Genomic DNA, 17891 nt, shown 5'->3' with positions numbered 1-17891 from the left:
AAAGTGAGAAAGATGGAGAGAGACCTCAAGAAAGAACAAGAGGAAATGGGTTCAATTTAAGATGGTGAAATTGAAAGGAATAATGCATTTAAGTGTTCTCAGGCAAAGTTGATAGAGAAATTAGTTTTTACGGCAGAAAATAAGCAGCATGACATAAATAAATACCAGACAAGGAGAGAGTTGCTAATTTGGGTTGTGTCCAATGTCAATTCCACATTGACAGTTCTGTAATTGAATTAAGAGGTGAAGAAAAAAATCTGTTTCAAGAGGTCTGGAGAAAGTTATTACAAGGACTTAAGTGTGCAAGCCATGGTTGGTTGATACGGGTAATGACAAATTGAAAAGAATGGAAATGGAGAGGGGGAAACGGATTCAAAATGCGGGGGAAAAAAAGTCTCAATAATCATCAGAGCAAGACAAAAAATACATAGGGTCACTCAGCCACTTGGGTTAGCACATGCTGATGAATATTCATTTTCAACAAGACATTAATCCACAAATGAGATTCAAAATTGAGTTTTAAAACAGCGACTCGCGTATTTTCATCATATTGAGGATCTGTTGATAGAGTCCTGATCCAATACCCCGACATTTTATAGAGCAGGAAAAATTAGAGTATTCAAAGTCTTTTTTATTTGTATTTTTTTTTCTTTTCTTATAAATCTAGCCCCAATTGAGATCTTCTATATGACTAATGGAGCAACGGTTTAAACAAAGTAAAGTTGCCGCTGCATTGTCTTCACTTTGCACATTAAAATATTTCTCTATTACAGGCTTTGTCATTGTTAGATAATGCTAGTTTCACATTAGTGTCCTGTGACTACTACCAGAACATTCTATTGCTGGCTATATTTACTTTTGCTATTTTTTTCTCTTTAAATAAAGAGTAAATTAATTGCATAATGAATCAATTTATTGTTAAATTGTGTGATGGTGCCTCCATTGCAAAACATTGTATTCCTTTATTTTGTTCAATTTTATCTAAATTGTATCTGTCATTATAGTCGCTGACAATATTCTGCCAGATCAGCCAGGAAAAAAAAAATCAGAGGAGGATGTACAGTCTCTTCTGGAGTTGCTAAATAAAATATGTCTAGAAATTCCAATAAAAATGCAGTCAATCAAAATATGCTTTGTGCTAATCAAGTGGTACTTGGCTGAAAAAAAATTCACAGAGGGCGCATCATTGAAATCGCGTTAAGACCCACTTATATAAAAAGTATATACTTACCTATATATTTGTATTCATTTTGGCAATATCTGCGTACCTTTGGATTATTTTGTTGCTTTGTAGCACTTAAACATTGTAAAAATAAAAAAAAATATTAAAACCCAAACTTTTTCCCAATTTTTCCCAATTTCCAGGGCCCAATTTCTAATCACATGATTGCGATCCAGATAGCCCTACCTGCCATATATTATATATTTTTGGGAGTAAAAGGCACTGTTTGAGGAAATGCTATATTTTTACTACAAGCCATTCATACAGGTTATTTTTAAAACAACAATAATTCAATGATAGACTAGAATACTTGTTAAAGGTATTACCGCTGAAGGATCAACATGCAGGCAATGCCTTACAACACATTCTGAGCGAATGAAGACACAGGGGGAGGTAAAAATAATAATAGCGGTAATAATAATAATTTGGAGCTGACTAATCACTGGACACACTTACTCAGAAGCTGTGGTTGCGGCTGAGACACTTGGGAGGGGGACTGTCCAAACACAAATGGACTGTGGACAAGGGAGGAAGAAGAGGAAGAGGAGGAGGAGGAGGAAGAGGAAGAAGATGAGGGAGGCTGTGCAGCTTGCTCAAACATTGAGGAGGAAGCTGCTGAGACGAAGGGCCCAGACTGAATAGAATTCAGTATGGCACTCAACCGGTCACCTGCAAAAACGAAGACAGAGGAGGTGGAGAAACTACAGCTTGAACTATAGGAGACAACTGGGATGGAAGGGGACATCACAAATGAGAGTGAAGGAAGCTCAATCTGCATTTTAAGTACGACACTTAGTTGGAGTGGCAGAGCCCTAAGAAAGCTACAGCAGGCTGACTGAAGAAACACACTTCCTTGGCTTGATATGATGCTTGGCATTGCAAAGGGAGTGAGCATCGCTTATTTACAGAAAAGCTAAAACATGCACAAAAAATGACGTGATTGGTGGTATTGCATTGGACTGTAGCTTATGAAAGTGCAAACTTCCCATAGATCTTGATTGAACAAATTAACTGCATAAAAACTGGAGAAAGCTATGAAATCAATTTTAAGGAGAATCAATTGTGTTGGCCGATATTTGCTCCGGTCTTCCTGTATATTCTTTCTGTACTCGCATGGGTTTTCTTCGGGTACTCCGGTTTCCTTTCATACTCCAAAAACATTCATGATGGGTATATTGGACAGTCTAAATTGTCCTTAAGTGTGTGTGTGCGTGTATGTACATTTGTGTTTCTCCATGTGCCCTGCTATCAATTCAGGGGGTACCCCACCTGCTGCCAAATCACACCAGAGATAGGCTCAATACGCCCACGACCCTTGTGAGCTTGTGAGGAAAGGCAGTCAGAATATTGGATGGATGGATGGATGGATGGATAGAAAAAAAACAACTCTTGGCCCCTACTACAATCTTTGAAAAGGAAGAGCCAGGTGTACCCAAGTGAGACAGGTGAGTGTCGAATGAATAGCAGTCATGGTAGAACAAATTAAACTTTAAACTTTCACAAATGTCACTTATTATGAGCCAAGAACCATACGAGCTTGTGTTGACAAATATTCCATTTGTATGCTGACCTTTGTTGTTGGAGATACCATAATCAAAGCCTTGAGCCCCATTGGATGTTGTAGCTCTGTTGAAGGCCTGCACTGAGAAAGGGCTTGGCGGCGGGGTCTGGGCGCTGTGCTCAAGCAGAGCTTGTTCTGCCAGAGCAAATGTAATCAGGTCATTTAGGAAGTGATTGTATTTGTTCTACAGTGATGATGGAGAATGTGGCTTACCCTCATCATGGCGAAGATACTGAGTTCCTCCGCGGTCTCTGGCCAACGACCAGGCTTCTCCCTCATCACTCTCGCAGAACTCCACCACGCTGTTTTTATCCAGCTGCACCCATGTGCCCTCCGAGTTGACCGCCTGTTACACACATAACCCTCTTTATCCAAACTCTCTAAGCAATAAACTACACGCTCAGTCTTAAGCCTTATTTATTCAAATCCAAGCATACTGTAGACCATATGAGAGTGGATGTAGCCTTTGGATTTGGAAGCAACAAACTTAAAGTGTATACATTTCTGTGGAAGAGGGGGGCTATGTCAACAAATAAAAAACACGAGTAAGACTCTTTGGTTTAATATGATACAAACATTTACTGTATATTTAGGGCTTAGAGATGTTTTCATGACAACATTTATGGCAAACCCCTCCATATTCTCAAATAGAATAATTGCTTCTTGGCACTCACTAGTGGCACCTTAGTGCCAAGGAAACAAACTGGTGAGCTGAAAGTTCCCATTAGACAAAAGTAGTTTGTTGGCACGCGCTTGAAGCTTCTAAAGGCAATTACAAACAGGGGCGAATATTGATGGATTTTGACTATCTTCGGAAGGGCTTGAATACTATGACCATGCAAGTAACATTATTCTGTTTATTTATGTCCGACAACTGTGTTTAGTGTGTGCTAATGATAGACACCTTACATTCCACATTAGGTTGCTGACATAGGAATAGAATGCTGAAAAACATCTTTGAAAGTTTAACTTTAATGGGGGTTTTAACTTTTTGCATTTCTACACAGTTCGGATTTTACATTAAGACGTTTTAAAACGCCTGTGGAGATCGGAAAACGTTTTTTATTGACGACAAGCCCACTCTGGACCAGATACATTTCATTTACAGCGGACCCCATCTTACTCATATTTTGGGACATGTAGATTCATCTATTAGCTACTTTTTTGGCCAATATTTTTGCTTTGTTTTGTTTTTGGGAGCCAATCGCCCAAACCTCATAAAAAACGCATACTGGATTTTAAGCAGTGATTTTTAAGAATTCAGGACATTTAAAAAAAACACCCCTTTGCATTTAATGAACACCAATAATACTAGACCAATCCCTACACCTTTAAATAGTATGCCCTCTGTACATTTCCTATTGAGAAAAAATAGTTGTGAAACACAAACTGATTGTTTTCTACCTGAATGCTGTTTTTACATTTCGTATATGTAGCTAATTTCACCCAGTGTTTAAAGATAATGGGTACGCAGTAGTACGGCTTGCCAGCACTTAATTTTAGCCTCTTGCTTACCGGGAGCTTTTCCAACATACTGGGACTTCACATGAGCACACATAATACTCTCTCGTCCACTCGTCTCACAATGCGCATGCACTCATATATTTCATAATCAAGCAGAAATGTTTACCTACTTATTATCTATATATTTATTGATTGAGTAATTACAATAATGATTTGCTGTTGCCCATTGCCTAATTTACAAATCGGACATGATATCTTTAACATGCAACACAGATTGAATCAGCTTGAATACACAATGTAAAATATTGAGACACAAGGACTCAAGGGATCATTTTTCTGTTATCACGCCACACTATCTAACAAAACCGATGTGGCTTGAGCGAAACTTACTCGTTGAAAGGGTTGCTTATTGAAAGTTAAATGCACTCAACTCCCTGAAACACTGCATTATTTTTGGGGAAAAACAGAGCACAGATAGCAAGTATATCAGTGAGTGTAAGATGCACCGCCAAAGTCCGCACAAGGCAATCAAGTGCAGGCTTAGTGAACAGCATGACACACCACAGCAGTCAAAATAAAAAAAATAAAAAAAAAGAGAAGGGGAGGATGACACTGCGTTAAACAAATGTGAACATTTGAAATATCAATATGCCAGAGATTTCAGCCATTGCTGAATATGATAACTTGAATAAAATAGAAATTAGTAAGAAATTGCATATGCACTGCTTGAAAGAGAAAGCGCTTATACCAACAAGACACCCAGGTTACACCAGTAATTCGCTATTCAATTTCGGGAGGAGATTTGTTTGTGAGGGGAGTTAATCGCTTTACTTGATCAATGCAGTTGATTAGTAACGAAAATTCCATCAACCCTAGCCATCATCAAGACATTGCATTTGGGATGAGTGCATACCTCGCCTATGGCCTTGACCATGTTGCCAAGTACTAACATTCCAATGGGGATACCCCTAAGGTTTGGGCAGCTTCTGATGTTGTGACCAGAGGGGCCTGTCTTCACTACCTTATAAAGCCCCGGTCCGCCGCCCTGCCCTGCCCCGCCCTGCACCCGAGCGGGAGCTTGGTGGGATGGGCAGCTGCTCACCTCCTTTGCGGTGTCCTCCGTCTGGCCCCTGACTTCCTGCAAGAGGAAAGAGCGGGAACTAGGATGAGAGAAAAAGCACACCAAGTATGCCTTCAAATGACAACAAATTCAGTGTCTTTTCAAAGCTAAAAGCACCTCAGTGCTAGTTTAAATATTCCCAGCAAATGATGAAATACAATGGATTTCAACAGCACACTTTTAAAAAATTTCCATGGAATATATTTGCAATGCTGTATCACAAACAATATGGACTAAAGTATTGAGACACCTCGAAGGAACTGCTTCTATGTTACCCTAGCGATGCAACAGTTTCTTCTACTGTACAATCTCTTTCTACAAGATATGGGTTTGTTGTCCCTTTGACAGGAAGATAGCTTAATAGTTCATGTTCTCAAAACATTCTGAAATGGTCTTAATTGTTCTGAAAAAGCCTTGGGTTTTTTTCAGTCGTAAGAACATTTGGAACAGGTTCCAATTTTTTTCATGACTCAGAAAACTGTTCAAAAGAAAATTTGAACATTTTCTCAATGGGACTAAAAACAAAAAGTTTTGAAAAAAAAATTGCTACACAAAAAACAATTAAGATTGTTTTAGAATGTCTTACCAACAATTGGTACCTTGAATTAACTGCTGACGTGAACAAGATTCAGAGAGTCTTTTTAGAATCAAGACGAAAGGTTTATTATATAATTCATTATGGTGTGTGTCTCACTAATTTTGTCCATTTGTTTAAAAAAAAATGAAAAAAAAAAACTAATCAGTGCATTAGGCTCATTCTTTCTAACACTGTACTGACTCAGGTTGGAAGATCCACACACAATGAATTACTGTACGTCATTTTAATAAAAACCAACAGGGGACATGCTAGAACACAAACATGACAGCCGCCAAACATGCCACTGGTATAGAAGTCTTTAACTCCATGCAATTAATACACATTAATAGACATTATGAGCCTTCGGTTGACAAAACAATATCAAAGAAAGCAGACAACCAAGCAACTTTTGCTCCACTTCCTTTTGACACAACTGGAGACTGTGAGATGCTATAGGTGTGTGCGTGTGCGTGTGTGTGTGTGTTGGGGGGGGCACACACAAGCTATTCAACCCTCTCCTTAATACAACTCACCTGTGGCGGGAATATTGTTAAAGGGGTCCATGACAAAAAGCCGTTATCCCTGACTCCATGGCTAGCGTTAAAGACACTCTGAGCAACAGATCGTAAGACAGTCAAGACACACAGCAGAGAAGGGAGAGAAAAACAGAATGGAAGAACGAGGAAAGGGGCGCTGAAATATTTTTTTGGAAGAAGAGCGGTTTTCTCGCTTGTTTGGCTCTTTGAGAAGATTGTTAGGAAAAGCAGAATTTGAAAAAGGAAGAATGGAAAGTACTTCCAAAAAAATCCCCTACTTAGATGATACGGTGTGTCATGCTGTTCAGACAGAGACCTTGCATTGAAAGTCTTGAAGCCCCTAATGCGACCCGATGCAAGAATGGAACGGTAGAGGTGCAACTATCCCACTCAAATGCTTCATGACCACATACAGTATAAATCTCATTTTTGGGACTTCTTCCTTGAACTCAAGCAACTGAGGCACATTACAATCATAGTGACTTATGTCGCTGTGCGTGGCATGGAACAGCAAAAAGCAGGAGGGGGAGGGGGAAAAAGTTCCTTGATTGCGGCATGCCGTAATGCACCAGTGTTAATGGACTGTGAAGAAATGAAAAAAGAGCCCACTCAGCTAATTTACCACAGGATTAAAGTTGCATCTAATTCTCTGTGTTAGTCAATGCACTTAAAATGTGCCTTATGAGTGCATGAGCACTTAGGAGAGCTGCTTTCATTTCACCATATACCATATTTACTCAAATAGTGGTCTCCACAGCCCGTCCTAGACACACTCCCCAAATTAATCACAAGGTGAATTAATTCCATCAGTAAACACCACTTGTCAAAGGGGCCTTGACAATTGTTTAACTTAAAAAATGGATGCAATTCTTTTTAATATACTATACTACCATATAGAAATATTTTCCCATACATTTACATCCATACATACTGCTGTTAGAATGCTACTACTATTACAATTATACTTGTTTGGAAATCTTTACAACTACTACATGACAGGGCGCCTACAAATCTGTCATATAAATAATTAATACCAATTTTGCAGTTTTATGAACTGTGAAAATTAACGTGCATCTTAACCCCTGGGTATCCAGGGATTTTTCACTGGCTTGGCCTAATTATCATCTAAGTTGGGCTGACTTTGAAAGGGTCATAACATCCTCAAATATAAATACAGTATGTATTCACTTTGCCTCCCTCAAAATGTTTATGTATATATTTTTTTTTCATTTTTTTTCATTATGTACATGTAAACTGTAAAAATGCGATGTAGCGAAAGTAACTACACTGAGTGTTTTTTTATATTTATGAAATTAAAAGAGCAATGTTTATTATGTCACAATTACTATGTATTATGACGTATTATGGGTGTATATGTATTATGAGTATTATGACTTTTGAAGACTTAAGCATGATGGGAGTCCAGGCTAAGCCAATCATCAAAGTCATTGAAAGGCTTGCAAATGTCATGTCAAGTTGGCCGCTAGTGGTTTTAGGGTGTCAACACAAAAAATTCCATTGTGCCCCATTCGCGAGTTGCCATTTTGAAAGGATTAATGCAAAAATCGGGGGAAATGCATGATAAAACGTTGGGTTATCAATATGTCCAAAATTGACAACAGTTCCAATTTTGAAAGGCAGTAAATGAGTATGCATTACTCTAGTCCAAAGGTGAATAGATGCCTGGCACTCTTGGTACTGCTGATAGCAGCGCTAAAAGACTATGATCGTGTTTGTTACTATTTGTATTAGGTGTTGTAATATTTTAATAAAATACTGCATCCATCCATTTTCTATGGCTGCTTATCCTCACTATGGTGGCTGGTTTGCTGGTGCCTATCCCAGCAGTCTTCTGGCAGTAGGCGGGGGACAGCCTGGACTTGTTGCCAGCCAATCGCAGGGCACACAAACAACCATTCCCCCTTACAATCAAAATTATGGGCAATTTGGGGTGTCCAATACACCTACCATGCATGTCTTATGAATGTGGGAGGAAACCAGAGTGCCCAGGGGAGACCCATCTGAGCATGGGGAGAACATGCAAACTCCACACAGGAAGCAACCTGGGCAAGCTGTAATTGAACATGGGACCTTTGAATTGTGAGACAGACATGCTAACCAGTCTTCCACTTTGTCGCCCTCATGAAAATAACATTTAACAATGTTCACACTTTTTTTTTTTTTTTGTAAATCTATTCATAATTTCATATACAGTACGTATCTATAATATTCTGATTGCTATTTAAATGCTTGGCAGGCCTTACTTACTTCCAGCAGTATAAGTAAATAACCCTCCTAGGTCTCAACATGAGGAAATATGGTACATATTGGTCAACCTTGAACCACCTTCAAGCATCTCTTAGCTACATGCAGGCTTTTCTTTTGCTGTGCCTCTGTAGAAATTGTTATTCAAATATATCACATGCAAGAGCGCCCCCTACTATTTTATCCAATTAAACATGCTCTGTATACATTTGGGGAGAAGGTGCCAAAACATTAACCTTTTTCGCAAATTTGACACTTAACAAAAAGGGGAGCTGAGCTTCCCCCCAAATGAACAGTCTCTGTCAGACAGCCTCCTTCTTACTTACGTCAGCAGGGACCAGAAGGCTCCTGCCCAGATGCTGGTTAAAAGAGAGGCACCAGGCCTCGGTGTACCCGTTCATGCTGGGTACGTACTTCTTTACTGTTTCATCATTGAGCTTGAGCCACACGCCATCGTCGTTGTGGATCTAGAGTAGGTGAAGGGGGGCAAGGGGGAAACAAGCAACAGAGCAGAGCACAGCCATGTCATCCCATTACTATGGAAACAGAAGTGGCACCAAACACATGCATTAATATATGAAAATACTTAAAAGGAAACTATGAATTTTGGGCAAGAGGTGATCACCATAACATTTAGAAATAAAAGACGATTCACAGGGACTAACTGGAGAAGATCTATGGTGGTTGATGACAGAGAAACCTTGACAATTGATCATAAGACTTGAACATTCCTTCCAATTATATGACTTTTGATTTTAAGCTACCTCTACATTTGATTACATTTGTGTTTTGATCATCTAGCCATTAAAACAAGCAAATACATTTTTTTAGGGCTTAATTACCTCGTCAATGAAAGTGATGGTGCCATTGACATGCACTATGCCTATTTGTTCACTCTGCAGAGAGGGGTGACTGCGCACACGCAGGCCTGCGCTATCCTTGGATGCAAATTTGCGGACCTAAGAGAAGCAGAGGGGAGACTGTGTGAGCCACAGAAGAAAAAGAAGACAAGGCAGGAAAGAAGGACAGGCACTGAAGAAGAGCACAGGGGACAGAAAGCAGGGACGCATGCACTGAAGGACAAACATCATTTGAATGAAGTCTACTTCAGTCCTGCTTTCTTTATTTATTCTCATTAAGCCAAAACTGGAGAGGAGAATCCACAGAGCAACTTGTGGCTTGATTCCCCATTTTCCAAATGAAGGATCCTGTGAAAAGCTTATCTTAAAGCAACACAGCCAGTGCCTCAGTGCATCGGACATTCTGTCTGACAGTATGTCCGCAGGGAGAGTATCACATTTGGGTTCATTACACTTAAAGGATAACTAACCCGAAAAAATGGGGGCTGGAGATCACTTTAAGGTTTTGCTTTGGCATTTGTCTTAAAGTGTGCAAAAAAATGGGAAATATACAGCAAATGTCTAACATCATCCAAAAAACTTTCATGGGAGGTTTGACTGGAAGAATTTTGCAAAGATTCAACATTTTTAAAATATACGGCAAGTCATAAGAGGAAACATGGTAATTTGTGGTAAAAGATAATACCAACATACAGTATTAGTTTTAATGGAAATTAAATATTAGAGTTTGTGTTGTGATGAGTAAACCTGAAAGCAAAAAAGTAGATTAGTGGTAGATTATTAGTGAATAGCAGTGTTTTGACCAATTAGTTGATGAAAAATTTATTCAAATTTTCAGTTCATAAATCCATGTTAGTTCTTGTACATTCCTGTACTTTACCATACATTCCTGTCATTCAAAAATTCAAGCAATTTTTATAACCATCTGATACCTTGACAGATGTCAAGAAATACTGGCACCTGACATAATTCCTAAAAACAATTTGTACATTTTAGTACAAATTGCAAAACCTTTTAGTTTTACAGACAGTGCAAGCAAGTGTTTGAGGCAAGATCACGTTTGCTTTCCATAGATCGACTGCAAGCATAAATGTGTTAATGACTAAAAGTAATTTAAATATAACCTAACCTTGCTCGGTTGAGGCTCCGCCTTGGGTTTGACCATCTGCGTCCCAGGTGGTATCATGCCTTTGGGTGGGTCTTTGACTTCTACCTCTAAACCAGCATCTGTAGAAGCCATATACTTTGTTTCAATTCCATTTAAACAACACAGCCAGAAAGTATCCCCAGAAGCAGCATACAAAAGATTGACGCCAGTGCATTTCAAATATTTCCCCAGTGGACTACCAATATTAAACAAGGCAATGCTTTGAGCCAAGCATGGCCACGGACCTATTTCAATTCCATCAATGGTGACGTGAATTGTGTAGAGACCGATTGCTCCCGGGGTCCAGTTGGCACTGTAGGTTCCGTCAGTGTTGGCACGTATAAGCATGTTTTCACTGGGCCTGAAAAAGAAAATGTGATGACAGAGATGACGATGATGAGCGATATAATCAAATTGACATCAACACCATACACATCACATTAATTTAACCAAGCTAATAAACTCGGAAACTAAACCAAATCATTTTTACTCTACAGACTTCTTAACTTTAGATTAACATATACAACATCATCCCTCTCTATTACAAGTCGGGCGTCTTCATAGAGAGAGTAATGAGTGTATTGAGTAGTTCTATTTTATTTCAGTTTGACTTTACAGCAGGTTATGTAACAATGTTAAAATTTTACTTAAAACATAATCTGTACATTAGAGCTGCCAATAGTTTTAGCCTTGAACAATTTATTTTCACTTTATGTCTAACTGGAAAAAATGTTTTTAAATGAGAATAATTTAGAAAGTTTAACTGTACTTGAATGAGGATGTCACGTACCTCTTTGGAGTGGGAGAAGCAAAGCGCAGCTCCTCAAAGGAGTAACTTTCATATGCCTAGAATGGGAAATTAAATTAAATGGTCACAATATCTGAGCTAGACTAGAGGAAAGATGTCCAAATCCGTGCATGAGGCTGACCTTCATCATGGTGATGGCGATGTAGCGAGCTTCTTTCACAATCATGGGCTCGTACGTGGCCTCCAGCTTGGGTGTTGGCAGACCTCCAAAGGTGAGGTCAGGACCAGAAGATACCGGGGAGGAGCTTCCTGTTAGTCGCTGCAGTTTTTTCACATTTTCATGCTGTAGTGACTTCTTTTGAGAAACTGGCACAGCCTTTACTTCCACCTGGTTTTGAAACAAATAATGACATTTAGTCAAATGCTAAATCTCTACCAGTTCTCCATTGGTCATAATTTTGCCCGACCTTCATGTTTGGAACATGCACTACAACTCCATATTGATCTTTGGTCTGCACAACAATAGTGGCTGGCCACCCGCAGCGTATGTCGTCTTTGTTTAGAATCAGAGATGTCTTCTGGGGGTCGGCGTAGGAGTCCGGCTGCAGCCACCTTGAAGGATTCAGATTCAGATGTCAGAAGTATTCAATCAGCTTCAATAAAAAGAAAATCAGGCAATACAGATTTTTCTTTTTTCTGCCAATCAAAATGGCATAGGATGAAGCTACTACAGCTTATCAGGCTTACAGCCCTTTGTCACATACTCCATACATGCTCATCTCACACAAAATTAATTATTACCTAAATAAAAACAAAACAATGACATTTGACAATTTGTATAAGCTTTCTTTGAAAATTGAAAACGAGTACCCAGGAGAGGTTTTCATCACGTACTGCGTAGCTGCTCAGCACACTTGGAACTCCAGCTCACCAGAAAAAAAATGTACCTCACAGTAACTTTGATTTTGCAAATGGAAAAGTCTACTTTATTATTTGCTCTATTGTGTGGAATGTAAATCTGCTCAGGAAAGTGAACAGAATAAGAATTTTATTGTGTAATGTTACTATACATACTGTATGACAATAAAAACTCTTGAATCTTGAAGAACAACGGAGCAAGTAAAGCAAAGTAAGTCCTGTGCAGTGGAAAATAGAAAAAAAAACACAGATTTAAACCTCGCTAGACGTCCTCCGCTTGAGTTCTGCACACACGTGATGAAGTCCTCAAGGAAGGAGTGCTCATTGGTTTGAAGGTGCAAGGGCAAGTTCCCCTCCAGGGCCTCAAGGATGATTGGGGGGTGGGAGAGTGCCAGACCTTTTCCAAGAATCCCTGCATGGGCTTTACACACCTAAACAGGGAGTGAAGAGAATTAAAGGCAGGATGAGAATAAACATTTTAAACTGAGCAAGTGACTTACCTGGAGAGAGGCCTCCTCTAGGATCTCTAGGTCCTCCTCTAGTTCATTGCCTGAAAAGTAAGTGTGATACTTTGATAATGATACAGAATCAGTTTACAAAAGTGACAGTATTAAAGTATAACTTCTTGCTGTAACAGCACTAATATATAAGGCATTTTATAGCATTTGGATGATGGTACAACTACTGCATCTGTGACAACTAAATGTGTTTTTTCGTGATCACAGCTTGTTTTGTAGATCCACGCACTTTTATTGTGATTGATAAAACATGGTTGGTTTGCGAATATATTGTTTATTGTGTTTTGCTGTAGGGTCAGAGCTAGGATCATTTGACCAGAATACAGTAAATGGAGTTTTAAAATGAAATCATGTTCAATTTCATTGGGAAAAAAAGGGGAAAGATACAAACGTTAAAGGAAAGCAGGCATGTTATGCATACATGTGTTGAGCGATTTGTTGGCCCTCTACTGTTTTGTTGATGGCCATTGATGTGTGCACTGCATATAGATTACTGTTTCTTTAGCTGATAAAGGGAAAGTCGGATGCATTAATTACTAACTACTAACTACTATTCAAATGACAATTAATACCAATATAAACATTACATTGAGTCATATCTTGCCAAAGATCGTCTACATTCTCCCCCCATACCTATAGGGAGGGCCAAGTCCTTCTTCATCAGAGCTGCAGCACACACACTCCCCAAGTATGCCAACTCTTTCTCCAGCTGAATGATGCCCTGAAATGCCGAAAAAGAACATGAGGTCTACCATAGTCATCTTTGATATCAAAATAATGAAACTGGTATGAGGGAGTAAAAAAAAGCAAAGAAACACACATTACCTCATCAGGACCTGGGTTGAATTCGTAACCCACAGCAACACACTTAAAGCCGTAGAAAGACGCTTTCTCATCCTTTACATAATCCGAGGCAGTTTCCAGTGAAAACAAGACTTCATTTCCTGTAGAGGAAGTTTAACGCAGCATTGATATTTTTTATTAATAAAGCAAAAAAATTTTTACAGATGTGGAAGAACGCAGTCTTCTCACCTGGCAGCACAAGCACAGTGGTCGGCCAGCCCGCAGAGCCTGAGTACTTCCTGAGCTCTGTCCAGGTGTTGATGGTGTCATGGACCAGAGGTTTGCCGCCCAAGCAGGACAGATGCAGGGTGCGGCTAGGAATGAGCAGCCGGAGGACATCCTCTGGCTGAGCTGTGCCACATTGCGGGTCAAACTCGATGCTCGTCCAACGCACGCATTCAGGAAACGAGACCTGAAAACAGGGGAGATAACCTCAATGACCTGATGGCTGCCCTTCAAGAAGAGTGAGATGACATGACTCAGCAGACAATAAGTTGCCTTGTGAACAGCATGAGATGCCATTGTCAAGCTGTAATTGACCCTTAAGGGCATGTGACGAGATACAGTATTGACATGTTGATATTTTTGTTGTGGTGTAAATACCATTGTTGTTACCTTTTGTTTCAAGAGAGAGAGCAAGAGAGAAAGCGAGAAATGTATTTCACGCTGACAGGCTATACAATATATCAGAGGTCACCAACGTGGTGCCTGCGGACACTGGATACCGCCCCGAGTATCACATGAGTACCCTGCAGACCTGTCCTGTAAATAGTTTACAAGTGATAGAACATTGTGATTTTCTAGTAATTTTACTAACAATTATGCATTATTAATGCATAATTGTAAATTGCATTAATTATGCATTATGGCATTACATTACATAATACACTTGATTTATATATTTACTATAGGTGTTTCTCGATTATTGTGAGGAATCAATAACATGATCAGGGTCTTCACATAAATTGGTAGCCCTTTGTACTACTCAGTACCAAAGAAGTAGCTCTCGGTTTCAAAAAGGTTGGTGACCCCTTCTATGTATGATAATTATAAGATGACATTGCAATATTTTTAAGAATTTTAAGTATTCAATTATTTTTATGAAAACATTTTTTGCCCCTATAAAATAAATGTCTTTTTTAAGTATATAAGTCCAGGTCAGATCAAATTCAGTTAGTTCATCATTTTAAAAAAATCAATGATTTGAAAGATATCTAAATCATGACGATGGGCATAATGCTCGAGAGGTGCTTCACCAGATACATTTACAATAGTCACTTACCGTAAGTACTTAATTGTAGCATTTTTTATAAGTTATGGACAAAAAATGACTTTTTTTTTGCACAAGGTCTGAATGTTAAGTTTGCATTAACATTGATTTGAAATCCATATACATTATGGTTATATGAAAGTTTTGCATATGATTTAATTTCTAATCAAAATTTATATAAATAATTGTTGGGTTATGTTACTTTGTTTAAAAGTGATTAATGTAGGAACTGTCTTGTATAAAGCTCTACTACTAAGGCCTTCATTTAGTAAGGAATATCAAATTTAACTTGGCCTGAATATATATAGTCAAGCCATTTTCCATGAAAAACTAGCTGTTTGGTCATATCCAGTATAACTAAAATAAATAGGGTTATTCCTTTTAAGCTTGTATGTGTGCACAGGCATTTCATGTCACATCAGCTTCATGGTCTTGTCCTTCGTAGAAACTCCATATTTCGAAGATTTTCCAGTTTTACAAAAAGTGCTAAGAACCATAGGCCTGCAATTGATAAGTACTTTACCCTGTATTGCGTGACCCCGGCCTGTTTGTAGGGGTGGTCGCTTTCTATCACGGAGTAGTGGTTGGAGGTTGTGCAAGCGGAGAGTCCTTGCTCCAGCTGGTTGCCAGTTGTGCTGTCTGTCGATTGGTTGGGGTTAAAAGTTGGCGGGGCGTACTTTTGGTTGAGGGCCGAGACTGCGGGGAGCAGCTCTTGGACGAGCCCGAACACCTCGACGGCAGCCTGGGTGAAAACGAGGAGCGATTTCAAAAGTATCCAAATGAAGGACGACAATGGAACACTAGTTGAAGATGGTTAGAAGCGTACCTTTGGTACAGATGCAGCCACGGGGCCGATGTAGGCCAGGATAAGGGGAAGCAGCATGGAGAAGAGGCTGGAGGAGCTTAACAGCTCAGGGATGTCATCCACTAAAGGGGAAATTAAAATTGATAAAGCCGAAACCAGGCTTAGCAAATTAGATTAGGGGGAAAGAAAACAATTCCTTGAGCCTCAAAGTTGTGTTTGCAAATGAGGTGTCATACCATCGACAGCAAAAGCCCTATGAAGCAAGTCCTTGGCCGCTCTGACAACAGCACTGACCACTGATAGAGCCCGGCTGCAGTTTTTGTCCTCTTCGTTGGCTTTGCTCAAAAGCTGGGATTGGAGATCACCATCATACTCGCTCCTTAATCAAGTCAAAAGATAAATGTCAAGGGGAAAGAAATGCAGAAGGAAGGAAATGTCTTCTTCAAAATAATTTTTTGGTAAACCTGTAATAGAGAATCTGTGGAATCTGTCCTCGCGTCTGGTTGGTGCCGTTGCTACTCAAGCTACAAGTACTGAAGGTGAAGGACACACCATCTGAGCACTGCACCGTAGTCATGCCGCCATCCCCGTTTGCAGTGCGACTGCCATAGTTGCGCAATCGCACAGCATACTTCACCCCTTCCTACAAGAGAAGATGTCAAAAATCAAACAAAACTTGGTGCACAAACCACAATTGTGACATGTCACAAATTTCATAAGCGCTAAGCACACTGAACATCTACAGTGCAGAGTGAACTTCACAAATGTGCTTTGCTTTTCTTGTGATGTCACCACAGAACGATACCAGTCATGGCTCTAAAACTTGAAATGTAACTTACAGTATCCCAAGAAAAGTCTGGCTGCTCACTACAGTATGGGCAATACAATTAATTGCATGGAACAAAATAATTCAATATTTATTATTTCCTCTTGATATATTATTTTGAAATTAAAACACTTTGGAAGCAGATCATATTACACTTTTAAAAGTATTTGCAAAGCACACCATATTGTTCTAGCAAATATCAAGTGAGAAAAAAAAAAAGATTTTGATGAGAAGCTCACACCTGTCACTCACAGTGCAGTGACAAACTAGTAATGACTAAAATAAATACAGAAAATCACATGATCCTAACACTATAGTACTTACTAAAGAAATAAATAACTATATATTATAGAACATCGAATAAGGGAACCTCTGGTATTGAACTTCCTGAAATGCATTATTAGAGTATCCAACATCCACACATGAGTGAAATCATAGTGTTTAAGATGCAGGCATGCACAGTCTCTATTTTGAGTTTGTATCAGCAAAAAAACAAAGATATTAAGGTTTGTTGCACAGTCAACAATGTTATATACATAGCTTTAACAACACTGTCAAAAAAAATGGTCGCACGACAGTCAGACCAGATTCTATGACTGCAGAAAGTCCCCATATGTAGTAATGTAATCATTATATTCACACACAATGTACATTGTAAAGCTGACTTTTGCCATTACAACATTAGTAGTCAAATTAGTCAAGTAGGACACCAAAAAAGAAAACTATATCCTTGGATAAAAAAATTTGGGCAATTTCCTCTTGATTGACTACTTCTCATTAATGACAATTTAAAAGGTTTCATTCTAAAAACTAGGGGTATTATGTAAAACAATACATACAGCAGATAAAAAGAGGCTGAATAAACCCATGGGGTATCAGCCTCCATCACCACCAGAGAGGACAAATACATTTTGCAAAGCTTAATTCACAGACACCTAACAAAGTATTGACATCCGTGTTGACCTTAAATTAACAGTGTCAAGGTAATAGGTTTTTTTTGAACGGGTACCGATGTACAGTTTTGACATCATTGGTGATATGTACCTTTAGTGGCACGGCCTTATCCAGACGAATCTCTGCAATATCACTGGGAGAATCATCAGTGCTGTAAGTTCCTTTCACTAGCTCAAGAGATGTCCACCTGTGAGAGTGTGCAGAGTCCCCTGGGTGCTCTGTCTGCGCCTTTGTGAAAACGCAGAAGTTAAAAACAG

General features: G+C 39.2%; 1 protein-coding gene across 1 annotated transcript in view; it reads right to left on the bottom strand.

Moving 5' to 3' along the window:
• mycbp2 (MYC binding protein 2) overlaps positions 1-17891 on the bottom strand; it is a 69074-nt gene that overhangs the window by 18756 nt on the left and 32427 nt on the right. The window contains exons 34-55 of the mRNA XM_088414661.1: positions 17725-17862; positions 16319-16497; positions 16091-16233; positions 15876-15976; positions 15573-15791; positions 13969-14191; positions 13762-13880; positions 13570-13657; positions 12919-12968; positions 12677-12849; positions 11968-12112; positions 11682-11888; positions 11543-11598; positions 10998-11113; positions 10735-10832; positions 9588-9704; positions 9072-9212; positions 6478-6555; positions 5161-5385; positions 2997-3129; positions 2793-2918; positions 1679-1891 (exon numbers count right to left, since the gene is read on the bottom strand). Coding sequence (XP_088270787.1) covers positions 1679-1891; positions 2793-2918; positions 2997-3129; positions 5161-5385; positions 6478-6555; positions 9072-9212; positions 9588-9704; positions 10735-10832; positions 10998-11113; positions 11543-11598; positions 11682-11888; positions 11968-12112; positions 12677-12849; positions 12919-12968; positions 13570-13657; positions 13762-13880; positions 13969-14191; positions 15573-15791; positions 15876-15976; positions 16091-16233; positions 16319-16497; positions 17725-17862 — 3088 coding nt within the window. The remainder of the gene's footprint in view (positions 1-1678; positions 1892-2792; positions 2919-2996; positions 3130-5160; positions 5386-6477; positions 6556-9071; positions 9213-9587; positions 9705-10734; positions 10833-10997; positions 11114-11542; positions 11599-11681; positions 11889-11967; positions 12113-12676; positions 12850-12918; positions 12969-13569; positions 13658-13761; positions 13881-13968; positions 14192-15572; positions 15792-15875; positions 15977-16090; positions 16234-16318; positions 16498-17724; positions 17863-17891) is intronic.

This window comes from Hippichthys cyanospilos, chromosome 5 (genome assembly GCF_059441005.1).
Source record: "Hippichthys cyanospilos isolate Australia breed blue-spotted pipefish chromosome 5, RoL_Hcya_1.0, whole genome shotgun sequence".
In the NCBI taxonomy this organism is placed as follows: domain Eukaryota; kingdom Metazoa; phylum Chordata; class Actinopteri; order Syngnathiformes; family Syngnathidae; genus Hippichthys; species Hippichthys cyanospilos.
This window is presented reverse-complemented; position numbering and strand designations above follow the sequence as displayed.